The sequence below is a fragment of the Colius striatus genome, chromosome 2 (genome assembly GCF_028858725.1).
Source record: "Colius striatus isolate bColStr4 chromosome 2, bColStr4.1.hap1, whole genome shotgun sequence".
In the NCBI taxonomy this organism is placed as follows: Eukaryota; Metazoa; Chordata; class Aves; order Coliiformes; family Coliidae; genus Colius; species Colius striatus.
In genome coordinates, this window is record NC_084760.1 from 21934707 (window position 1) to 21961362 (window position 26656).

At 40.2% G+C, this 26656-nt stretch overlaps 1 protein-coding gene across 1 annotated transcript in view; it reads right to left on the reverse strand.

Annotated features, from left to right (window-relative positions):
- The window catches only part of GFRAL (GDNF family receptor alpha like), a 31800-nt gene extending 5353 nt beyond the window's left edge, over positions 1–26447 (reverse strand). Inside the window, exons 1-10 of the mRNA XM_061989174.1 lie at positions 26430–26447; positions 23165–24238; positions 21080–21206; positions 18721–18855; positions 12006–12164; positions 8879–9316; positions 8128–8184; positions 6828–7155; positions 4570–4829; positions 2079–2177 (exon numbers count right to left, since the gene is read on the reverse strand). Of these exons, the coding sequence (XP_061845158.1) occupies positions 2079–2177; positions 4570–4829; positions 6828–7155; positions 8128–8184; positions 8879–9316; positions 12006–12164; positions 18721–18855; positions 21080–21206; positions 23165–24238; positions 26430–26447 (2695 nt within the window). The remainder of the gene's footprint in view (positions 1–2078; positions 2178–4569; positions 4830–6827; positions 7156–8127; positions 8185–8878; positions 9317–12005; positions 12165–18720; positions 18856–21079; positions 21207–23164; positions 24239–26429) is intronic.
- Between the last annotated feature and the right edge of the window lie 209 nt (positions 26448–26656).

Here is a 26656-nt window from a genome sequence, read left to right on the forward strand (position 1 = left end):
TAAAACCTTATCCAATGTCATGATTTATAATGCCACTGAACAGAATGGAGAAATGTTTTGTGGAATGGTAAGTGCTTTTTAAACAAGCAGCAGTTGAAGAAATATTGAGTTTCCTCTGTGCATGTTCATCTGTAGACAGTCATGGTGAAAGATATCCTTGTATCTTTCAGTGACAAGCTAAATAAAGGATTCTTCTGAGATTTTGCTGTAGGGAAAAGATATCAGGAAATTGAATCTGCTGCTTTTCCAAGCAGAAAATAGCCAAGAAGCAAATATCTTCAAATATCTTCAAAATCTATATTTGACAACCTAATTGTTTTCCCTCTGGAACTTGGGATTCTTCTTGGGATTTGATTTCAGTAAAGATAAATATTTTGTAAAGATCACAACTCCCTTTCCAGCCTGAGTAATGCACATTTAGTGGCGTATGAGTGGGATACTAGGGTAGGTTTTTGGAAGTGAGCTTTATGAAACTTATTTGCAATATGTTTTTTATCATCAGGTAGATATCCCAAATCAGATTTTTCTCCTTGACCTGGCCTCCTAAGAGATGTTTATAGCTTAGTGAGTTCCCAGCTAGCATACACGACAGCTCCAATAGAAGGAATATTTTATTGTGTGGTTTAGGCTGGTCAGTATTCATTTTGTTTTTCTAAGGCTATTCAAAATTCTGTTAAGAGATCAAGGACAGGATTTTGGAAAATATTCAGACTTCAGCGAGAACAGAATCAACTAGGTGCAGGTTGGATTTTGAAGACATTTATTTGAATCTCTGAGGGGAAGGTCTGCAGCTAGAACTAGTCACAGCAGTGAACTGTCTCACATTTTACCTTTTCTCGCTTAGCTCAGGATTTCTTGCATTATAACTTGTGTTATTTAACCACTAGAGTCTTGTTTCAGCTGGAGTTTCAGGCTCCCCCCTGCAGCTCACAAAGAGAGGCCAACATTTCCAGGGCACAGAAAAGACAGTCTGAAAAGGTGGGATTAATCTTCCTCTGAGGATCCCTGACTTTCTTCTCTGTCTATACAGAGCACTGAGATGACATGAATGATTCTTAGGTAAGTAATTTAATACTAAAAATACAGCTGAATGCTTGAATAATCACATTCAGGTCTCAAGAATCCCATTCCCATGTATCTATTCTTATGTTTCACAGGTTACCCTCTTGCAATAGTTGATGGGTGGAGCTGGTAGAAATCCCTTCATTTTGTACTGCATGCAGAGCTTGGATGGTTTTTTTTCACTGTTAAAGGTGTTCAGTATGAAGAGTTCTAGAAACTATTTCACAACAGTGTCTGGAGTATTTTAATCTTCGCATGCAAGGTAGAACATCTAATATTCATTAGAGTCAATATTTGTGCATTAAGATCTTTAGTATTATCACTCTGTAATCAGGTCCTTTGAAAGGAAATATAAAATCAATATTATTACAACTAGGAGGAAAATTGTGTATTAATTCTGTAATTAATTCAATATCTTCTAGCTTTATGTCACTTGATTACTGTTGTAAATCCATGGAAATAAAACCATGCAGCAATTCAGCCCATGAAGATATCATAATCTGCAGTTGTGTGCTGTTCTGTTGCATGAAAAGGTAAAGTGTGATGGAGTGTAATACAAGCCTCTTCTAGGGCCACTTACTGCCGCTTCCTAATTTCATTGTTCTAACTACTGTGGCACAAGAAGTCAAAAGAGATAGAAGTAGGTGTGACATCAAAGCTAATAATTTGTATACACATTATGACTGCTACTCTCTAATGACTGTACAGAGAGTCAGGCTCTGGCGGGCTTAATAGATCAATTTGCCCCAATTATGATACAGTGATTGTGAGACATCTATTTCAAACCACTTATCAGAGAAATTGGTTCAGTCTCATTATCTTTATTTTGTGGTTATATAAGCTAAGCCAAACAGGTAGAGAGATTTTTCCACATTATGTTGAGTGGAGTAGCAACAGATGAAGCTCAATTGCCTGAACCCACCCAAGGGGTCTAACCTCTAGTCTTCCCTATCATACACAATGGAAATCTCAAGAGTATTTGAAATTAAATCATGGACCAATTTGCTCAAACTCACCATTAATTGAGGAAGAATGGAGCTGTGCTCTGGAAAGCTTTTCTCCCGGTACTTCTATATTTACCCAATTAAATTCTTTCTTCTTAATGGGAATTTGACCTGAATATTAGAAAGAAAATATATATTAAAAATTTTACTTTAATAATTTAAGTGAATATTACTGATTTGTGTTTTGATGAGAGTCACAGAATTGATACAGACAGCTATTTAAAAATATTGTTTAGTGATACTCGATGAACAAAGTGAATGGAAGTTCTTCCTTTGACATCTCAATTGTACCTCCCTTGAAGTTTGTCTTGTGAGGGACAAGTATACTTAAAACATATGCTCTGCCTCAAAACAGCTTAAAATATCTTTTCATAGAAACAATTTTAGAAATAGAACCACCAAAAGAAGTGGGCCCATCATACCAGAAGTCATGAGAAATGGGTAGTAGCTTGAAATCATTTTCAAAAGGGAAAGCTTATTCTCCAAATGAATTGCTAGACCTCAACAGTTTCACAAAGGTCCGTCCACTTTGTAGGCGTAATATCATTAATGTATCTTAAAATATATGTATTCTGGGTATTTGCATACTCAGAAAGTTTTCAGTGTTTAAAATCAACACCACTGTAAGACTGAAAGTTATCCAAAGTTCACACCCAGACTGGATGACAAGTTTGCAGGAGGGGTTGGATGAGATCTACAATAGAGCACTCACTCCATATCTCTGAACACCGATGCCCTACAATCAAACTCATGATCATCTCTCTCTTCAGTTTAGCTGTGTTAGAGGCAGATATCTACAAAAAAAAAAAGAAAAATTCACAAGACTCTGCAAATGTTCCATAGAGTAGGTGCCAATCCTTTACTCAGCCAAAGGCCCTGGATCTCCAAACTGCTCTTGTTTAACTAGAAGGAATTTGTTTGACCACAGGAGCAAGCCAGCTCCTGTACTTTAATCCCAATTAGATTAGGGAAGCTTCCATCACAAAAAACGTTTTGTCCTAAGACTGCTTCAGGGAATGGCAAAAGCTGACGAGCAATGATCTGATTATTATGACATGAGGGTCATCTTTTTGCTTTATAGGTAAAGAGTAACTAACACAATGATATGATCACTCATTTGGATCATTAGATGCAGCCATTTATGGAAGCAAACAAATAGTGTTCATTGGCAAAACACTGCCAGGGCAGCCTCAAATCTAACAGTGTTACTGGTATCACTTTTCCAGGGGTGTTGGCACAAGATTTTTAAACTTTTCTCAGAGTCTGAATTTTAGTAGTGATTAACTAAGCTTAAGGGCAGTGTTTCAGCATCTTGATTTTAATTTCTGGGTAGACTTTGATTATTACCTTTATCGGTGGTAACATTTTCGCTGCTAAAACTAAAAGATTAGCTAGTTCATTCAATGAAGTATGTGCATGCAATTAATACATGTTTTTAAAAGACAGTCCATCAGATGGAACTGTGAAGTAGTCATTGCTTTTCATTGAAATGTTTAGAGATAGTACCTCCCCCAAGCTGAGAATATATATGATTACGTTTAACAGATGATTGACATAGGAAACCACGCACCAGCAAGTAGTGTATCCTGAGAGGATTTATATCGCAAAATAGTTGGTGTGATAATCAGGAATTTGAGAAGACATAACTTTGGTCTTTAAACTGGCACATGGACTAGATCCCTGGACGTAGCTGAAGTGTTGCAGAAGTGACAGATGAACCTTCAGGTTCAGTTTTAGGCTGCAGGGGTCCAGGAAACACCCTGTAATGTGGAGCCACTCTGTGATGTGACCCGTAGCACAGTAGGGATAAAGAGGGAATTTACTTCAAAGGCACACTTCTGAGCCAGACTAAAACATTAATATTTTCTCACATATTGCCATTCATTGCACTATCAGTTCTCCCTAAACAATGTTTTGGCAAGGACTTCTATATGTAGGAAAGGTAAGTAGCTGATTTAACACGTGAGAGGCTCTACTGGTTCTGAGAAAGAGCAACCATTTCATCTGAGGGATTCCCAATGTTTCTACTGAAGCCTTCATTCACAGAACTGTTTTGTTTGAGAAGTCCTATTTAAATCATTGGAATTTCTATGAAGTCTGTTGCTAAATGTGTGTAAACTATACTAATATTTAAACTTCAAGAAGAAAAGAAAGGAAAAGCAAGATAATGTATCATACTATTTGTGAAGACATCACACTAAAGTACAGCGTTAAGTCAATAACAGGAAGGCCTTTTCTAACCTGGATAATATTATAGGCCCCAGAAACTATTATTTTGTTTTTACTCCAGTAAATTCATGTAATGAGGCAAGACGTCTATTTTATTGATTTACAACTAATTAAAATAATCCCCTAAACTAGAGAAAAAAATTATTTTTATTAAAAAAACCAAAAATACAAATCTTGGCAAAATCAGTGGTAGCAAAGATGTGTAAAGATTTGATATAAGCCTTTCAATACCTTCTAAAACGAATTATTCTTTAAAGTATTATGTGTTACTCACGTAACTCACTGAAGCACGATTTGCTGTGAAGCATGTGATGGAAAAGCTTGCACAAAGACTGCTCTGTGGGAGGTAAATTCTGGCAGGTGCACTCTACACGTAGCATTGTGCCCCAGGTGCCAATGTAGGCTGCTTTGCAATCAGCGTTTGCAGAACAGAGCATGTCACCCTTGATTAAAGTTTCAAGACAAGCTTTGTCATTGTAGCATTTTTTTGTTACATGTCTCCAACACTTTGACCAAAATCTTGTGTATCTTTTCCTGGTGGAAAAAAAAAAAAAAGAAGTATACAATGACAGCTAATAAATCTCTCTCATTTCACAAAAAGACATTTAAGGATCATCATGAAAAGGTAGTATGTTCCCGTGCTACCACTTAAGCCTTAAAAGTCACAATATTCAGTGATAGCTGCTCTGGTCTGCACTTAATTGGTTTGAGTGAAATATGAAAAATTGTAATTTCAGAAAAAATTAGTTTTACTGAAAACTTGCACTTCTAATCAGCACCTGTGGAGATTTTCCCAGGTTCCAGCAAAAAATCAGTGTGAATAATAAGTCTCTCATCCTTAGGGAAGACATGTGGGTAAAGCAGTTAGACCAGTCATCATAATGAAACCAAAATAGTGGATCAGTTTTCTGGGAAGCGTGAAGGAAGAATGAATATTCAACTTATTTTACATAAAATAATCTACATCCAATGCCAACCCCTCCTCCCTCTGAATGCTAATAAAATACAAAGTGTCCAAGGCTCAGGAAAAATTAGAAGTAATTCAGTTAACCTTAAAGATTAACTGATACTGGAGATAAATTACTCGAAGAATTACCTTGTTTCCCAGCTCAGTAATCTCAAATGATTTCAGTTTGTTTGCTCTTAGTCTACAATAAAATTGGGCTTTGAGGCACTATGTGTAACAATAGAAAACATCTATTAAAAGTTAACTAATAAATCTATAGAAATTAATTAGAAACCAATTTATCACTTGGATTAAATATTAAGGGATAATGAAAGTAAATTGTTGTTGTGTATTGTACATTAATATATTAAACCATGATTACCTTAATCATTAAATTAGGCTATTAATTTACTGTTGATACTGTGTGGCTGTAACAAGCAAGTCACATGGAAAAACATAGACTGTTAAAATATCAGCTAGGATGTTATTGCAAATATTTTCATTACACAAGCAAAGGTTTCAAAGCAGGTGCCACCTCTATGCTAATGGAATTATTTTTATGCATCTCCTGATTTACAGATAGGGCTAGTCATAATTCACAGACTAATTTTGCTAATTATATTAACTTATTGTCATTGCCAGGAAACATTAATGTTCTTAAAATAACGGGTAATTCAGCAAATCTCCATTATGACATTACATGTCTACACATGTACATGCACAGATACACATTTTTAGTCCAATTCTTGACATAAAAAGGGGCAATTCTCATTGACGTCAATCTGAACAGCCTGCACAGAACTGAAAGTGTCTCCTGGCCTCCTGTTTTATTGAGCAAAGGTTAAATTGAGCATGGCTTTGAGGTGAAATTAAGGACTAGCCCACAAGGGAACTGGTGACTACACTGAAAACCAAAGTGAGCCAATTGACCATGCACAAATGGTGGCAATTGCGTTGAACTGTGAATATCCTGTTAGGTGTTTTCTAAAGTAAAATCAAAATCTGAAAACTGCATTATTCTTCATGAGTTTGGTAGTCTGCACATGTTTCAGGGCAGCTTTGTTAAAGTAACAATATGCTTAAGATGAAAGGGATAACACAACAGTTTCCTGAAAGGGCCAAGTGTTTGTACCATTGGGTGTAAAGGGTCAGACTCAGTAGTGGAGGAGGTAATTACTTTAGCCAAACAAACTTTGTCTGGTCTGCTGCAGAATTTGTGCAAACTGCTAGAGAGCAAAGGTGCAAATTGGCAGACCTTATCTAAAGAAAGTGGTAATGAAAATACGCAACAGCATAGTTTGTCCAGCAGAAACAGTGTTAAGGGTCATGAAGGAGAAGCAAAACCCACACTAGATTCTAGACCTTTCTGAAACTGAACATTTTCGGTTTGCTTGCGGAATTACCACAGCAGATGCAGACACCTGTGAAGATGTCAAACACTAGTAATAACATAAAACAGATTAAGTGCAGAAAAAAAATGCTATAGATGACATTCATGGCATATGTGTGTATATGTATATATAAAAATTATTTGATGAAATCTGGTTTCATGGGCACATTACTAGGCAAAATCTTTCTTTACATACCTGCACAATTCATTCTCTTCACAAATCTGGATTACATTCAGACATGATGGGGGCGGAACTGCAGTAAATGCACAGGGTTTGCCATGGAGAAGTTCTTCTGCTCTCTGGCAGGATTCATCAGGCTGGATACAATCACAAAATATCATCATTTGAGCAACTTCAAAAGGCATATTTTGATAGAAGAACCTTGTGGCCTCTTGACATTCTTCCATGTTGCAAATTTTATTTACTGAGCAAACTTTAAGGTACAGGGACAACTGTTTGTTACATACTTCATCTTCAACACACTCCTTGTTCACATCCAAACAGGTTCTGTTTGCTGTGTATGCTAAAAAGAATAACAGTTTTTAAAACAAAATCACAAGAAAACTTCTATCAAGTGATAATTCGTGGTTATCCTGCCTGTAACATTCCCATTAAAACTAAATTTGACTCCCCAAAGCTCTGATCCAGCTCTTCCAGCATTGCCTCTTTTAAGCCCATTGTGTGATCTCTATACTTCTCCCTTCCACTGCTTGGCCCTCATAAGCAACCTTCCTGCAAGTTTCTGCCCCTGCCAGATAAGAAGGGAGAAGAAAGTGAAAACTGTCAAGATGGAAGTTGTTTCGTGGTACATAGCAGTTTCTGGATAGTGGATACTTGAAACTACTCCAGTTTCATGCTAGACTATGAAATAATTAATGGAGAAAATTATATAAATGACATTTTAAGCTGGTTTAAGTATTTCTAGCCTATCCTATTGTAGGCACAGATGTAGCTTGGACCAGCCAGCTTGAATAAAGATGGTAGGGATAAGTTAATGCAGCTGGCATGCTACTTCAGAAACAGGTGCTGCAAGTTAATCAATTGGGCCCTGGGTGATCTCATGGGCAGAAGCAGCATATAAGGACATAGCTAGCAAAGGAAGGGTGCCTTTGAGTCAACTCTGGTGGTTGTACTATGTTGCCCTTGTACGTCTCTGCATGTGCATTACTTAGACTCTCTACGTCTTTGAGTGACTATTGCCTGCACTACTACAACATCCTATAACCCTTACAAAAAGATCTAAGTAATTATGACCCTAAAATGTTTATGGGATAAGATTTGCCTCTGTAAACTTAACAGGATCGAGATTGTTACCTGACATTTTTGTATTCTTATTTGACCAGCAGCTTAATTGAAAATATAGTGGATCTGTTGACTCCCTGCTTTTCAATAACTTGAATTAAAACTATTCATTTTAATCGTGAGATGTGTTGTACACTATCTGAAAACAGAGCTAAACCCAGTCATTAGGATTTGTAAGTAAATTCAGGCTTACCTTGTTTGGAGAGAGCAGATAAGCTCCATTGTAATTTTGTTTCCATACTAATATTGCCTAGAACAAAAAGATACAGATGCAGGCACAGGTTATAAATCATGTCTTAGCTTAATTTTTAACTTTAAAGTATTGGCGGAATTGCTGGCATAGTGTCAGCACTAAAAATAAAGAAGAGTAAATCAAATTAGCCTGACCAAAGAGGAACTGTCAGCTTGTTAATAAACTCCAAAATCACCTTTTAGATATATTTGTAAGTTTGGGAGTTTATTAATGGCTGCTGGTAACATTCTCCAGATAATTATAGATCCTGTGAGCTCAAGAAGAGTTTTTAATGCTTCTCAGTGCAGTATAAATTCAGATTTCTTGTGAATGAATAAAGGCTGGAGGCTTTAATGCGTTCATCAGTGCATTGAGTTTTCAGACTTGACTAACTACTTCTGTCTGAACCTGAAGTCAAAGCAGGCAGACAATTCTTGCTATTAGAAAATTACTTTCATTGCTCTTATATTGTTTCCAGTTATAGTGTAATACTGCAAGGGACTGATTTGGATCAGGCTGTATCAAATTAACACATTGAAGGAGAATAGTATTTGCACTCAGGCTATCATTTTGTTATCACATTATTCATTTGTGTCTAAATAAGCTTCTTAAAACTATCCTGTTTCCAATGCTAAGCTGCAAATGACTAAGAAAACCTTTTTCAGACTCACACACACTACTGAAACATTCAGACTTCTGGAATACGTCTCACCTGTGTCAGTGTCTTGTTTTTTCTCATCATCAACATCATCATTGTCATCATCATCATCATCATTTTCACTAGCTGCCGAATCTGGGCTCTCTTGAGAGTATTGTAAACAAGGGTTGTTAAATATTCCCTTCCATATTTTAACGCATCCCATCTCAAGTGGTTCTGAGCACTTGCACTCTCCCAGCACTGTTTTCTTCAGTTCTTTCCATGCTGACAAACACTCTTGGTAGACCATTGGGAGCCTACATTTTTCTCCATCTACCTGGCACGCTTGCTGGAAGCTCTTCTGCACTAAAAAGCAGTAAGGGTCCTCTTGGCAGCGTTGTTTTGCAATACTGCAGTCCTTCTCTAGTACTTCTGGATGTCTTTGGCCTTTGGGGTTTCTGTGTTGCCTAAAACTCAGCTCAGTATCTGATCTGGAGGAAGTTTCCAAATATTCTGCTCAAATAGGTGCAAACAGAGACATAAATCAAATGGAAGTTGAAGAATTGTCACTCAAAACAAACTCGGGAAAGTGATAATTGTCTTAATGCATAAAAATGAGTGAAACAGCTCTAGTTCCATTCTAACTTGTATGTAAATACATAATAATTCCAGAGCCCTGTGGACTAATGAGTATTCCTTATGCTCCTGGTAGCTCTATAATAGTCTACTTTACAATTCAGCTGCAGAGAGTAATAGGAAAAGCCTTCACTAAAATTACTGCATAAAGGAATTCACCTCACAGAATTTTGGTCACCTACAGATCAGACATATCATGGATTACTGTAATTCAATGCATAATTTGTAAAAAGAGAAGGTCAATTCCAGAAGATGGTTTGTTCATTACATTTAGGACAGGAGGAAATGGGCTCAAGTTGCACCAGAGGAGGTTTAGTTTGGAGATTAGGAAGAACTTTTTCACTGAGAGGTTATGAAGCATTGGAATGGGCTGCCCAGGGAGATAGTGAATTCCTCATCCCTGGAAGTATTTAAAAGACATCTAGATGTGGTACTGAGGGACATGGTTTAGTTATGGGCTTGGCAATGTGAGGTTAGTGGGTGAACTCCGTGATCTTAAAGGTCTTTTCCAACCGTAATGATTCTATGATTCTAAAATAGCCATTGAAGTTAGACAGGAAGAATTACTCCCAAAAGTATCTACCAATACTATAAGCTACTATAGGTAGGTATACTGTAGATAAAACTGATACTAGTGTAACTCCATCAAAACTCTTTGCTGTACTTGTGAGAAATGTAATCACAATCAGCAAAAATGTAAAATTACTTCATTTTGTTGCTAGAAGCAAAACCACTGTTCCAACGACATCAATGTCAGGTTTTGGATACCCATTTTCCTTTTTTGTGGCCATGAATAACAGATCAGGATGTTATTATTTCCTCTTCAATAAATCCATATATTTTACTGCTTCGTGTATGATGGTTGATACCAGCAGAAGTGACAGATCAGCACCAGAAATCATCCTTGGGGCTCACTTTCCAGACTCTCATTCACTGGCCGATTTTACCTCTCTTGTGTAAACTTTGGTAATCATTGCTCCAGGAGATGTCAGATCAGAAACTCCAAGCCTTTCATGTACTAAATAATTCTCAGGTACAGAGACAGACTTTCTAAAGGGAAAAGAGTTCCCAGAATAACAAAAAATAAATTTAAAGGAGATACACTCATTGATTACAATAGAATTTTACAAAGGATGCATTTTATATATTATGTACAGCTTTATGAAAGTAGCAGCTGTGTTTCCTACATCCAGCAACCTCTCCTAGGTTTGGATCTCTATATATAAGATAGATTCAATAGCACCCAGGCCTCCTTAGACACAACTAATCCTCAATACACATCACATTTTCAGTCACTCTTTCCACTGTACAGAGCAAGAGATTTAGAAGATGTTTGAATTTCTTACATGCATTTTATTGGGTTTATTTCTCTTGAAGCAGATAGGCATTGCTTCATGTGCATGTTGGAGTGTGACTAATCATAGAAAAGACAAAACTAATTTTGGGGGTAATTATCAAATTTGAGAGATATGCAAAGAAACTTTTGGTCTTGCATTGGGTTTGTGTGGCAAGGTTTTGGTAGCATGGGGTCGGGGTAGCGGTGGGGTTATGAAGGTGGCTTCTGTGAGAAGGTGCCAGAAGCTTCCCCTGTGTCACAGCTGACACTGGCCAGGGATGAGCCTACCAGTGCTGGTGGTCAGTGGTAATGCCTCTGTGATAACAAATTTATTAAGTGGAAAAAAGTTACTGTGCAAGAGCAAACTACAGTGAGAGAGAGGAGGGAGAATATGTCAGAGTAACAACTCTGCAGAAACCAAGGTTAGTGAAGGAGGGGATGAGGTGCTACAGGTGCCAGAGAAGAGATTCCCCTGCAGCCTGTGGTACAGCTCATGGTGAGGCAGCTGTGCCTCTGCAGTCCATGGAGGCCACTGGGAAGCAGAGACCCACTCACAGCCTGTGGTGGACCCCATGTAGGAGCAGGTAGATGCCTGAGGGAGGCTGTTGACCCCATGGGAAGCTCACCGTGGAGCATATTGCTGGAAGGACCTGTGAACCCATAGAGGGAGAGGAGCCCAGGCTGGAACATGTTTGCTATCAGGACTTGTGACCCTGTGGGGGACTGATGCTGGAGCAGACTGTTCCTGAAGAATTGCAGCTCATGAAAGCGACCTATGCTGGAGCAGTCTGTGGAGGAAAGTTCTCCCATGCTAAGGACCTCATGTTGTAGCAGGGTAAGTGTGAGGAGTCCTCCTCCTGAGAGGAAGGAGTAGCTAAAAGCATTTGTGATGAAATGACCATAATCCTATTCCTCGTTTCCCTGCTGCTGGGCAGAAAGGAGGCAGAGATCCAGGAAGAAGGGAAAGTGGGTTAAGATTTAGATTTTATTTCTCAATACCTTTATGATTAGTAATAAATTCAGCAAATTCTCCTCAAATTGAGTCTGTTTTGCCCATGTTGGTAATTGTTGAGTGATATCAATGTCCTTATCTCAACCCATGAGCTTTTAATTATATTTTCTCTTGTTTAGTTGAGGAGGGGAATGACAGAGTGGCTTTGGTAGGCACCTGGCATCCAGCCCGAGTCAACCCACCACGCTCTTTATAATTAAAACTTTATATTTAGTTACCTTTATTAACGTTGCACTGTTTCCCAAGCAAAGTCGTGATGCTACAGAAGCCATCGGTAGTGCAGAGACAATTTTTAAATTCTGGATATTCATCAGCCAGGACCTGGATGATTCTATTACATCCACTAGTGTCTTCTGCCTTGCATATATTACCTGGAACTCACCATTAAAATAATGATGTTGTTAATTATTGTGAACGATTAAGGAATATGGTGACATAAAACAGTTAAAATGAAGTATAAAAATAATATATTTTACCGAAAGAAGATGATTTTAACTTATTTTTGTTTAAAAACCTGTCACAATTTATGAATTTTATATGATATTCAGAGTGATATTATAAAGATCTGAGTACAATATTGCCGCCTTTTATTTGAGCTGACCCGTTGTCAGCATGTTTGTTCTCATTTCCAAAGCACATAAAAGCTTAAACTCATACCTTATGTTCTAGGTAGATGTGGTACAAAGGCTAAACTAAAAAGGTGGACAGGAGTCTTAAACTTAGGCACTGAAACACTCATCTTGGTCCTCTGTAGAAATGAGCTGCCTGGTACAGGGACAGGAATTCACAGTGCAGGCTAAAGTACTGCTGTGTAAGAATGGAGTAAGAGAGGGGATGTAGGAGGGCACGTGCAGCCTTTTAACAGTGACACTGGCCCCATGCTAAAAGAGGCCAGCTCTGGTTCACATCCCTCACTCGTGTGAGAATGGCACGAGCCTGCAAATGCCTGGATATTTGGATATGCCTTCAGACTGCTAATCTATAGAACAACTTCACTGCCTAAGTTTGGCAATGACAACAAATTTAAAGTAGTCCAAGAATATTATGATTTAAAAAAATTAAAAATAAGGGAGGTATTAACATTAAAAAGTTATGCAGAAGCCACAGTGCAGTTTTAAGCCTGTTGCTTGCTTGTGCACTTGGACTCAATGACAAAGACACACATGGAGACTGTCAAGTCTTATTTTCCTTGTATGTATAGTAAAAATAAGGAGCATGTAGTAATTTATGTTCCTAAGGTAACTCAATGAACCCTCTTATTTATGGACTAAACAGTTGCACAAGTGTTTCATTACTTCTTATTGGTTAAGAAAGTTAAAAGTTACTTAAAGTTACACCAGAAGCAGTTTAATACTACTTAATTAAGTGTTATTTTTATGATTTACCTTGTCAAAACAGTTATGCAGGTCTCTAAACTAGCACTTTTCCTTCCTTCACCTCATAGATACTAAGAATCTCACAATATGTAAGATGAGGACTATGTGGCTCACAAGATCCAGGGCAGTCACAGGGCAGAGTGAGGGTAGGTTTTAATCTACTGAGCACTGATGCTATTGTCTCTGCCCTGTCAACGGTGATGTCTGGCTTCCTGCCTTGCTGCTTTCCAGGTGACTAGCGCGGAGCAGCAGAGACTGTGAGCTCTGGTAAAACTGCAAAGCTAGCAGCCATGTGTCACCACTGCCACCGACGAGCTTTAATGTGATTAGAGTTTTAACATCATTTATATGTCGTTGACAGAAATAGCAGTGGAAGGTAGTCAAGGCAAAGGCCTACAAGAGTAAACACTGCATTTTGCCCGTGCCTGGAGGAATGAATAGCTATTCCAGAGTGCACATCCCTATCCTGCCACTTCAAAATCCTTTTTCAAACAGTGTCTGCAATGCCCCTTCTCCAGTTGCTGTTGCTGACAAAGGAGGATTTAGGGCTGTATTAAAGTATGAACTGCTACAGGGGGATGTCACAGTCCAGCAAGAGCTGCAGTTTGCAGCCTCTGCTCCCACTTCACCTCTTTTATCAGCAAAGGAGGTGCCTGGGCTTGCCTATATCGTCCAACCCCATCTGCAACTTGCCTTCTTAATTTTCAGTAGCAAGGCATGAACCTGACCCTTAGCCTTCACTTTTCTTTCTTTTTCCAGTAACCAAGAGGCTCAGGAGATCTACAGAAGGTCATAGACATAGGACACTCCCTGACCATTAAAAAGATGGAAAGTAACTGGTGACATGGAAACTGTGGAGGCCAACGGAGGTGAGTGGCTATTCTCTATATTTTATCAAGTGAGTAAGAGATCATAGATGAATTTAAGGACACAATTTCAGAAGAACAGATTCCAGGGGTAGAAGAACAACAAAGATCAGGAGAGACTTATGTAAAAATTAGTTAATTTATGAAGTTTATGACTGTTCTTCAAGGTCCAGAGGAGCTTCAAGAGCTGAGGTGAGTAGAGGTAGGAGAATAAGGAACACAAATCTTGGTACATTTTATATGTGATCTCAGCCTCGCTTAGCTCATCTGTCTTCACAACACTACCAGGCTGTGGTTAGGAAGGTACAGTGACTGCGTTCAGAGCAGCTCTGTGCACTGTGAACATCTTGCACTGAATCACAGCAGCTGACAACCAGAGGGTGAGGGGTAGGTTGTGGGGCTATGAACATACAAAGGTCACAAACTGAATCAGAAGGCTCATCAGATGTATGGGGTTCCCTTGCCTGGCCTCTTGAAAGCTGTGTAGAAATAGTCCATTGCCAGAGTTGATCTGTTTGTTCACTGTGTTGATTCAGCTGTGATGAACAGCAGAAAAGATTTTATTGTTAGTTTTCAATTATTGTTGCTTTACCATTGATTAGTTCTCAGTAATATATTTCAGCATCTACATATGCTTCCAAGGTATTTGCAAAAAAAATGCTCACTGACCTAATACTTGGCAGCCATTATTCATAATTTGATTTACTTATATGTACCTAACTTATGTACATGTGACCACACGCAGAGGCATGACAGAGTAGAAGCTGACACTTCCAGGTTGGTAGTCGCTGTTCTTGTTCAGTCAGCTTTCCAGCCATCTCAGTGGGAATTGCATCTGAACTCTACTGAGGAAAATACGGGCTTTTCGCCCTCTAGCACTGATGAGATCACATCTGGAGTGCTGAGAACAAGAGGGACATGGTCATTCTGGAGTAGCTCCTGCAAAGTGCCACAAATATGATTAATGAACTGGAGCATCTGTCCTATGAGGAGAGGCTGAGAGAGCCAGGATAGCTCAGCCTGGAAGCGAGAAGGCTCAGGGGTGTACCAATACACATATCTGTGTATATAAATGTCTAATAGGAGGGGAGTGAATAAGTCAGGGCCAGACTTCTCGGTGGTATCCAGTGACAGGACAGGAGGTATGAAGCACAAGAAATTCCATTCAAGACTTGGCAAAAACTTTTTTAATATGACTGTGGTCTAATAGCAGAAAAGGTTGCCCAGAGGGATTTTGATGCCTCCATTATTGAAAATATCCCAAATGCAGCTGATTATAGCCCTGGAAGGCAGTCTGCAATTTACCCTGCCTAAGCAAGGGGTTTGGACTGTATCTCCAGAGGTTCCTATCAACCTCAATGATTCTGTTATTCCAAGAAAAAAAAAACTCTTCCAAATCTAAGTCAAAATATTATTCCTTAATATTTAAGTGATCTGATGTTTGATTTTTGTTTTCTTCCGATCCTAAATGTTTTCAGTTCTGAAAAATTAAGAAAATCTAAACTCATGGTTAAATCAGAGCTTAGAAAAAAATCTACTTTTTTCAGTGCAATAATAGAAGAAAAATAACCTGCAGAAACCCCCAAAGCTTAAAATCTTCATTCTGCAGAACTGAAACATGTTTGACATTTTCAAAATGAAATTTTTTTATTCTGTCATAATTAAATTTTCAGTCTTTTCCATCCAGACCTGGAAGCTGACTCATTGATATTTTCAGCTCTTTTTTTTTTTCACTATATCTTGTCACAGAATAGGAAGTGGAAGGTAGATTGGTGAGGCAAGTGACTATAAACTGAGACTCAGTAGTAGCTGGGGAGCAACGATGGACAGATTGACAAGAGAAAGGCATGACTTAGGCTGTCATCTGGAGAGTATTCCCAGACTTCCTCTGAAGAACAAAAGATGGAGGTATTGATAATGCATACATTTAACTTGTATGTTAGAGCCTATGGGACTGAGTTAGTGAACTCACACCAAAGAGTAGTAGAGTAGTTATCATTTGCAGTTAGGTTTTTCATAAAGAAACTAGTAAAAGGAATATTTGCCTCATTGCCTGTGGCCTCCAACTAACATGTTTGTGCTCATTACTGAAGGGCCTTTTCCATTCTTACAGCTCTTCCATGAAGTTTTTAGTCTTGTACACGTTGAGTACTCTTGACAGACAATATAATATTATTCTCACTAATAATGCTGCTGTTAGATTTTCTGTCTCTGTTTCTGTGGACTCTCTGAGAGGTGCCATCAGCTATCTGTGGGTTTATGCCCTCTGGGGTCATGTCATCTAATAAGCACATTTAGAATAATCTGTCCTAGACTAAGCACAATATCTGAGTGCCCTGCAATGCTGAACAGTTCTTGCCAAAGGCTATTATCCTAAGGAAATATACAGCTACAAAAACAAACAAGCAATTACAATAAGAATTTATTTTCAGAAAGTTTCTCTGACCCATTTACAAATACCGTTATTATCAGTGAATAAGCACATAGGACAGTAAGTAAGGGAAACAGCATATTATGGGACAATGCAGTGAATCCAAAGAGGAGACCACAGAAGCCATCATATTGGCCCACTCCATTTGGTTGCAGGGTATGATGAAGAATAGCATACAGTAGAAGTCTTGATCTTTATGTCAAGTGGTCTTGGTGCAAATGCCTTTGTGAATGATGTGAGAGAAGCAAATTCAACTTCTTCTGATTTGGGGGACATTTAGTTCTAGAGAGCTCATCTTCAGGTCACTGTCTTGAGCCTGAAAGTATTGCATATTCCAGTACTTCTTCTCAAATAGCAGCCACATCTTTTGAAACTGTTCTATTACACATAAAATATTTAAAAACTTGATAGATCATGAGCTGAAACCCAGTTCATTTGGAGACTGTTGTAACCATTAGGTTATCATGTATTTTTCATTTATTCTGTCTGTTCTTAAAACTATTCAGCCATTATATGCAAAGCAAATACTTATCTGGAACAAGACCCACTAACGAGGACCCCTCAGAGAATTTTCTGCTCTCATTCTTTTGCATACTGCCTTGTCACTTGGGACACTTGGGTTCAAATCTTGGCAACAAATCATACAGATAGAGGCATTCGGGTAGCTCACACTGCAGGTAAATGTTCTAGCTATGAGCTGGTAACCACAGTCAGGCAGCATCTTCTGCTGCCTGGCTTCTCACCAAAAGACAGACAGAAGGCTGTTCACTTTATCAACTCTGCTGCAGCTGAGGCTCAGAACAGATTATGGCATCACGAGATGGCTGTTTTTGTTCAAATAATGTCAATATAAGAAAGGAGGTTTCCATGGAAATATAGATACCTCTGATTTCCAGTGATAGAAATTCTGCCTTATGGAATTGTGTTGCTAAAAATAGCACTTGGGATACCTAAATAACCTTGGCTGCATTTATGAACAGGACCAAGGCATGGGCCAGGCTAGAGCCAAGGGACTATGTCTGTTCTGCTGCTCTACTTTTTTATGGTACCTGGATTGAGCCAGCTACACCATGAAGACAGTGTGTCCCTGGAGTCACTCCCAAAATGCACTTTGGTGCAGCCAATGTGGGGATACGACTGTTTAGTTGTATATGTACACGATGCCCCATGATAGTTGAACTCAGGCCAAGAAAATAGTACTTGGCCCATTTTATTTTCTAGTACTGAAGTACTCTTGACGGATCAAGGCCATTCACATTTATCAGTCAACAAAGGTATCATTACAAGCTTGGTCTAATGACACTGTCAGACTCTTTCTCACTTCCATATTCAGAGCACCTGACAAAGTGAATACTCAACATTTAACCTCAAAGACTTGGAGGATTTAAAGAAACACAGAGGTGGTGACTTGTACTCAGGATTTGTTCAAGAAGGTAATAGACCTTCAGAAAAAGGAACATTTTCATCTGAATGATGACAGAGATTAGGATGAGTTTCAGGTCAAACATAATACCTGGTCTTCTACTTAAGACATAATTTACTTGGAACTGATGCACCAAGCATTGGATGTGCAATAAATAGAAACTGATTTTCTCATTTCTCTTATGTGAGAATCTAACAATGCAAGGAGACTTAGGCAGACTGTAAACTGCACTTTATCATACCATCAGTCCCCGCAAATAAATCACTGTGACATGTAGGTACTATTCACTGCATCAACACAATGTGGCTTCCTACAACACCACTTTCTTTGGGGCATGCTTTAGTAGATTTATTTCTTATTCTAGTACAATATTTGAAAATTATTCTAACTACAACATTGATTTGGCTGTCATGTGAGATCATAGAATCATAGAATAGTTTGAGTTGGAAAGGATCTTAAAGTTCATCTAGTTCCAACCCCTCTGCCATGGGCAAGGCAGCTCCTCCAAATTATCAAAAGCAAGGTTAGAACTTTTTTCCAGCTGCATACTGGCTTTGTTTAACAGAATCCCCCATAAATTTAACTGAATTCAGACTTCTTGAGTTGGTTCAGACTCTGACCTTTTAGACTCTGACTTTATTCGTAGTTCAAACAATATGACTGTTACTGAAAATAGTATTGACCACTGTGAAGGATTTCAGAAGTTGATTATCTTCTGCCATCAGTCTCTGAAATCTCACGGCCTTCACTCAGTCACCACGGCAATATTGTGATGAACTATGAATACACAATCATTCAGCAATCCAAAGTAAAGCTGTGTACACCATGAAGAATTACCTGAAATATTGCAGACATCTTCAACAACATTCCAGATGCTCTCACAGCCGTTTGCAGCCTCTATACATTGCTCTCTCAAGTGCAGACAATCAGGAGTCTGGGCAGTAGATATACTTGTGAAGAACAGGAACAACACTGTAAAAATATAGAATATAATGACTAGCTAATACAACAGATACTGTACTGACCTTTTTCACTTATACTATAACAATATAATTTAGTACAGTTTATTTACAGATTCAGACTTTCTACCAGGCTACTTTTAACAGAATAAGACTTTTCCTCAGTTTCACTACTAGAAAAATTAATTAAATTTTAAATTTTGAAAGTTGCAGTGTGTCATATTTTATATTGATTTTACCCCAGTATTGTAACATCAGCTATAGCCATGTATGACCAGTCCATAGATATATAGAAATGACTGCAGTTCTACAATGCATAATAACTTATAGATAGGAAGACAGTATAAAATTCAGAGGAAATGGCATTTTATTTGTACTGCAGTTTTGTCAAGCTAGAGACCACACAGGAATTCCTATGAATAGGTCACGTGAAAGGAATTTGACAGCCACACAACTGATAGATAATAAATGAGATTTTTACAGGGGTCATGTTAATTGCATTCTAAAAAGTTCTGAACCTGAAGGCTGATACAGAGGTTTCAAGGAAAAGACTTTAAAATCAACACCACCTCTGGCTTATCAGTAGTAAATTTAATTGCATTGCTAAGAAAAGACAAATTAGTTGGGGTTTAGCTCTTTCATCAACATTCCTATGGTAACATAACTTCTAATTTGTAATCACTTGCCTTAATTTTCTATAAAATGAAGTATCAGACACTGATTTCAGCATCAAGCTGACTGCTGAACATCTGATGGGAGTTTTTTCTCGGGTATGGAAGGACACAGCATATCCCAGACCAAAATTTCTTTCTTTTTCTTATGTTCAGGCAAGTTCATGTGGCATTTGAGGAACTTCCAGCATTGTGGAATTCCTTAAACATCACCTGCACGAGGTATGAAATATTCCCTCAGGAGTTGTTCTATTCAGAGGACTGAAATGTTTCCAATGACCCGATTGTAAAATAAGAAATATCAAATATTGCTCTCAATAATCCTAAAGAATTTCTACTGAGGAGGATCTCTTCTGGAAATTATGCTTACCTGTGATATAACAGTGTTGCCATAGGGAACACTGTCTGGATGCAAGTTGATAAAGGTGAAGCAACATTTAGTATTTTATAATTGATAGATGAAATAGCATCTAGTGTGATGCCATGAAACACAGAAGAGGCCACGTGCTTAATATAGCTGGAGCTAAATCTTCCCCAGTTATTCATATTCTTGCCAGTTCTCAGGCTTAGGCAGGGTTGGTTGTGATTTCAGTGATTTCCACCCTGAAACACTCTTTTAGGCTGCATCTATCAGTCAGCTTGGGAGACTGATAAACAGAAATGGCTCTTGCTGCTTAACATTGAGGAATGTGCAGTTGACTCATCCAAAAAGACAATATTGGCTCATTATGACAACATGTTATTCCTGGGACTGTCTCCAAGAGTTCTTTCTAATTGTGAACTTACTCAGTATTTATTCATAGAACCATAGAATCATAATTGTTGGAAAAGACCTTTAAGATCATCAAGTCCAACCACTAATTTAACACTGATAAGCCCATCAAGAAACTAAACCACGTCCATCAGAACTTCATCTGTATATTTTTTTAATATATCTATGAGATGGTGACTCCACTACCTCCTTGGGCAGCCCATTGTAATACTTAATAACTCTCTCAGTGAAAAAGTTTTTCCTAATGTCTAATCTAAACATCCCCTGGTACAACTTGAGCCCATTTTCTCATGTTCTATCATTTGTTACTGGAGAGAAGAGATCAACCTCCACCTCACTACAACTCCCCTTCAAGTAGTTGTAGAGAGTGATCGTATCTCCTCTCAGCCTCCTCTAGGCTAAACCTCTCCAGCTCCCTCATCTACTCCTTATAAGACTTGTTCTGCACACCCTTCATCAGCTTCACTGCCCATCTCTGGACATGCTCCACCACCTCGATGTCCTTCGTATAGTGAGAGGCCCAGAACTGAACACAGTATTCGAGGTGCAGCCTCACCAGTGCCAGCGACAATCACATCCTTGGTCCTGCTAGTGATATTATTTTTGATACAAGCCAGGATTCTAGGCCATCAGGGCACACTGCTGGCTCATGTTCAGCCAATTGTCGATTAAGACCCCCACGTTTTTTTACACAAGACAGCTCTCAAGCCACTCTGTCCCAAACCTGTGGCATTGCATGGGATTGTTGTGGCCCAACTACAGAACCCAGCACTTGGCCTTGTTGAACCTCATACAGTTGGCCTCGGCCCATGACTCCAGCCTGTTCAGATCCCTCTGAAGAGCCTTCTTGCCCTCAAGCAGGTCTACACATCTGCCCAGCTTGATGCCATCTGCAAATTTACTGAGGATGCACCCAATACCCTCAGATGACAGAAAAAAAAAGTTGTAAAGTACAGGTGAGAATTATTGTATAATAAGACAATTCAAAATTTAAAATCCAGGAAATTTTTAAGAAAAAGTATTTTGCTGGATGACCATTTACTTATTTTGTATGTACTAGCACAACAGAAGGTTTATGCATCCAAATAGGATCTGTAGCACAAAGACAGTGTGCTGTCTCACTCCTATTAAGACAGCTTTTCAGAACCAGTGGCTGAAAATGAATAAAGTAGGGCTGATTGAGCAGACAATTAGCATCTCCTGCTCCTTTGTAAGGATTATTTCAGAGTGTGTTTATTTCAAACTCACCTGGAAACTGTACCCACAAAAAGGAGGAAATGCTTTTGCAAAATAAAGAGCCGAGTGGCACAATCTACAATTGCAGCTACATCACTCTAAGAAAGGGCTTCTCTAGATCTAGTAATGTACTGTGAATGGGGCTTTTGTTTCTCTCAGCAGTATGCAGGTAGGATACCATCACAAGTATCCATGAAACAAAGTGATTTGTATGATTTTAGAATCCCAAGCACTGTAGCTTATACAACTGCTTAAAATCATATAATCACAGAATGGTAGGGGTTGTAAGGGACCTTTAGAGATCATCTAGTCCAACCCCCTCTGCAGAAGCAGGTTCACCTAGATCAGGTCGCATAGGAACATGTCCAGGTAGGTCTTGAAGATCTCCAAGGAAGGAGACTCCACAACTCCTCTGGGCAGCCTGTGCCAGGGCTCCCTCACCTGAACAGTGAAAGAGTTTTTTCTTATGTTTAAGTGGAACTTTTTGTGATTCAGCTTCATCCCATTACCCCTTGTCCTGTTGCTAGCTACTATTGACACCCACCATTTAGATATTTGTAAATCCCTCCTCAGTCTCCTCTTTTCTAGACTAAACAGCCCCAGTTCCCGCAGCCTTTCCTCATATGAAGGATGTTCCAGTCCCCTGATCATCTTGGTGGTCCTGCATTGGACTCTCTCCAGCACTTCCCTGTCCCTCTTGAGCTGAGGAGCCCAGAAGTGGACACAGGACTCCAGATGAGGCCTCAGCAGGGCAGAGAAGAGAGGGAACAGAACCTCCCTTGACCTGCTGGCCACACTCTTCTTGCTGCATCCCAGGATGCTAAAAATGACAGTTACTACTTTATTCATTCACTCTATCAATTTTTTGATTGGAGTGCCAAGTAACTATATTCTACCTTGAAGAGTTCAAGGCATCTAAAAGTTAGTTTGTAGCTAAAACTTTTAGATGGATCCATTTGATATGAAGAAACATAATTTTAGATTTCTATACGTCTGTATTTTTGTACAGGTGTCTATTGATTCAGCGGGTAGGTGCAAAATTCCCCATTCCAAAGAATTGGGTGTCTAAAGTGAAAAATGGAGGGAAAAAAAGGACATTTTAGCATAAGAAAATAAGAATTGCAGTGTCTCTCTCAAGGCTGCAGAATTATTATCTGGCAGATAACAATGAATAATGGGAGACCAGGATGTGGTTTCTAACCAATGGTAAGTGCAGCAAGATAGCCAGCTCCAAAGGAGAAGGGCAAACTATAGTTGAATATAGTTGAAAAGTGATAGAAGACAACTTTATTCCAACAAAACCCAGGACATAACTATGTACACAGTGTTTTTAATAGCAGAATATGAGTTTAGAGTAGTGAGATGTTAAACAGAGAAGCAGCATGTATACAATATGTAAAGAAAGCGCAAAGGATAACAAAATAAACTGAAAAATACTGGTCTCAATGTATTCTCTTCTACCAGATCCTTCTGTGCCAGCTTTGTTGATTTTCCCTTTTTCTCCATTCAGACCCAAAGGGAAATGTCAATAGCCCTCCGAGCAGCACTGCCATCACCAAATGTTTTCCACTTAGCAAACAAGTGGTTGTTTATTTAGACAAGATGTCCCATTCGTGGGTGTCCTCCCTGATTCAACTTCTTACCGCTGCCGGCTCTGCTACCCCGCCTCGCCTCCCGCTTAGACACCGCGCCCGGAGCCCAGGTGAATAAGTGCGCCAACCCGCGGGGCCTGGACCTGTCACACCGGTGCGAGCCCCCACCGGGCACCGGGTCGCCGCCGCCGCGAGGCTGCCCGGAGAAGCCGCGAGAGGGGGGAGCTGCAAGGGGACACCGCGGGGAGAAGCGAGAGCCCGGGCGCGGCCGGGGGCTGCCCCGCCCGCGCCTCCCGCCGCACTTACCGAGGCAGAGGCGCGCGGCCATGGCCGGCCGCGGGCGGCTGCAGCTCCGCGCCAGCGGCTCGCGCCGGGCGGCAGGTGCCGGTGCGGCGCCGCCCCTTCAGCACCCGCCGCGCGGACAGCGCCCAGCGGCCCCACCTCCGGCCCCGCCCCCGCCCGGCGGGGCTCGCGGTGCCCCGTGCTCGGCGCGCGGCGGCGGCCGCTGCCCTCACTGCCCCCGCAGCTTCCCTCGCTGCTGCCGCTGCCTTCATCGGCCCCGCAGCTTCCCTCGCTGCCGCCGCTGCCCTCACTGCCCCCGCAGCTTCCCTCGCTGCCGCCGCTGCCCTCATCGGCCCCGCAGCTTCCCTCGCTGCCGCCGCTGCCCTCACTGCCCCCGCAGCTTCCCTCGCTGCTGCCGCTGCCTTCATCGGCCCCGCAGCTTCCCTCGCTGCCGCCGCTACCCTCACTGCCCCCGCAGCTTCCCTCGCTGCTGCCGCTGCCTTCATCGGCCCCGCAGCTTCCCTCGCTGCCGCCGCTGCCTTCATCGGCCCCGCAGCTTCCCTCGCTGCCGCCGCTGCCTTCATCGGCCCCGCAGCTTCCCTCGCTGCCGCCGCTGCCCTCACTGCCCCCGCAGCTTCCCTCACTGCCCCCGCAGCTTCCCTCGCTGCCGCCGCTGCCCTCACTGCCCCCGCAGCTTCCCTCGCTGCCGCCACTGCCCTCATCGGCCCCGCAGCTTCCCTCGCTGCTGCCGCTGCCCTCACTGCCCCCGCAGCTTCCCTCGCTGCCGCCGCTGCCCTCACTGCCCCCGCAGCTTCCCTCGCTGCCGCCGCTGCGCACCTTTCTCTATGGCCAGAAGTCTTCTAGGCGAGATGTGGTCCTCGGGCATCTCCCACTGGATATGCCACTCACTCTGCTTCCAGTTCCCGCTTGATTTCCAGAGAAACTATCAGAGCAAGGCTTTGTTGCTTGTCATCTCACTGGATAATACCTGTCACTATGTCTGATCCTCTTCTGGAAGCACTTTTCAATGCATTTTAGAAGTGAAGATATTTGCTTTCATATCAGCTGTAGAATAGGATTGATGTCAAAATGTCAAAAGAATGAGGACAACTGTTAGTAACACTGTAAGAATATCGATTAGGCTTGAAACAATTCACTATCGGATAGGCATGTCAAAAGAAGAAGTCTGGGTAGGATTATCAGGAGGTAGAGTTAAGAGATTGCAATGAGTTGCCTGTGCTACCAAAGGATGAAGAAAGTAGTTCAGGTAATTCTAGCGGGGTGGGATGGTGACCACCAACTCATGAAGGACCACCTTTTGGTACCCTCTTAGAGTACGTATAGTAGACATTTGGAATCACATAGCAATATTCTAATTCTATGCAAATTATTAACCAATCATTGTAAAAGGGAGCATATAACCCTATAACTGTTGTGTATAAATACAATGCAGAAACTTGTGTTGATTTGTGGAATTACCACAGAGAATCTGGGCTTGTGCAACCTGAAATAAGTCAGCAATGTCTCATCTGAGTTTGATTATTGGTGAGTTGCACACCAGGGAACAAATCTGCTTTTTAGAAAACAGGACTGTGATATGTTACGGAAATAGAGAAATCATGGAGTGTGATACACAGCAGAACAGAGGGACAAATAACTAGTCTATAGTCTAGACCTATACTGGACTACAGTTTGCCATACAAAAGTCAGCAGCTGACTTGCGTACTTAAAAAATACACCAGCCATAAAGCACACAGCTATACACCTGCTAGCCTCACCAAATGCTCTTTGGTTTTGCACTGGGAAGAGGAAGAAACAGATCCTTATGGATTTCTCCATGTTACTTGTAAGTCTTGTTTTCCCAAATTGCTTATCCCACACAGAACATTTTTAAGTGGATTAGGTCCCTGAATGCTTAAAACAAAAAGATATTGTAAAATTTTCAGCATAGGCAGCAGAGCTAGAGATACATTGGTTGAAATCCTTTCCCTGTTGGCAAAGAAAAACTTGAGGTAAGTTCAGGTTCTTCTTATTTTTTGTTTAGCTTGGGAAAATTCAATCTTGCAGATAATTTCTTATTCATTAAAAAGATCAGATTTCCATATAGTTAATTTACTACATTCTTTACCTTTTAATGCCAACATTGCTAAATACTTCTTTTTCCTGTTTTAATTTTTTTTTTTTATAGAGTGTATTCAGTAAAACAAAATGCTGCTTCACTCACTATATTCAACAGACAGAAAAAACTGGTAAAAGGAATAGTCTTAGTGATTAACATGATTTTAACTGTGAGACAAGTTTTAGGTTGGAAGACTAAATTTGCCTTGGCCTTTATCAATTGTAACATGCAGCAGTAGGTTGTGATGCACCTTTCAGTGAGGGCTGTTATGCTACTGTTCTCTAGTGTACTCTTCTTCTGATAAAGCACTCTCCAGGTTAATGACATGCATCAGTTTTGCTGATATTAGAGGATGAGATGGTGCCCTCTATGCAGTCCAGAATAAATGGAAAAAAAAAAAAAGAAAAGGAGAAGCCTTTCTGGAGGTGGAGAGAGGGAGAAATTATCTTTCAGTCATTGTGACTGTAGGGCACAAGCTTATCACTACAGTGACAACAGGAAAGGAGAAAGAGCTCGGGATATCAGACTTCTAAGGCTGTGAAATATGCTGGCAAGGTACCAGAGTGACAGTGGCACATGGGTTTATATAGATGGGAGAAAATATGTTGAGATTTAAACTCTGTCTGATGATGCTATGACCAAGTAGAAGAAATGGTGTAAAATGCTTCTTTTCTATGCTCCTGAGTTATCAGTGGAAATACTCAAATACCAAAGCAGCTAGAGGTCACAAAATCAAAATAAAGCCAAGCTTTCAGTTAATTTTCAATATTTATAGATTGGATAAGAAATGTTCATTCCTCACCTGACCTTTTATGATGCACAAGGTTCCCAGGAGCTTTTTTAAGATGCTTTAATTTGTGTCACGTGCAAAAAGCCTTAAATTCCATATTGCTCTCTAAATATCTGTTTTCTCACAGCTGTTTCTGTCTCCATTATCATTCACTGCTCACTTTTGGGTTTATCTTTATTGAAAAGTCCCAGTGATTATTGTCACTCAAAAATAAATCCAGCTGGATAATAGTTTGAATGGATCCAAATGTTTGGATCTGTTTGGAGTAAAAGGTCCTTCAAGAGGCAGAACCCCTTTCACTACTTTACACATGTACAAACCGGATTTTTAAACACATATGAAGTTTTCCTGA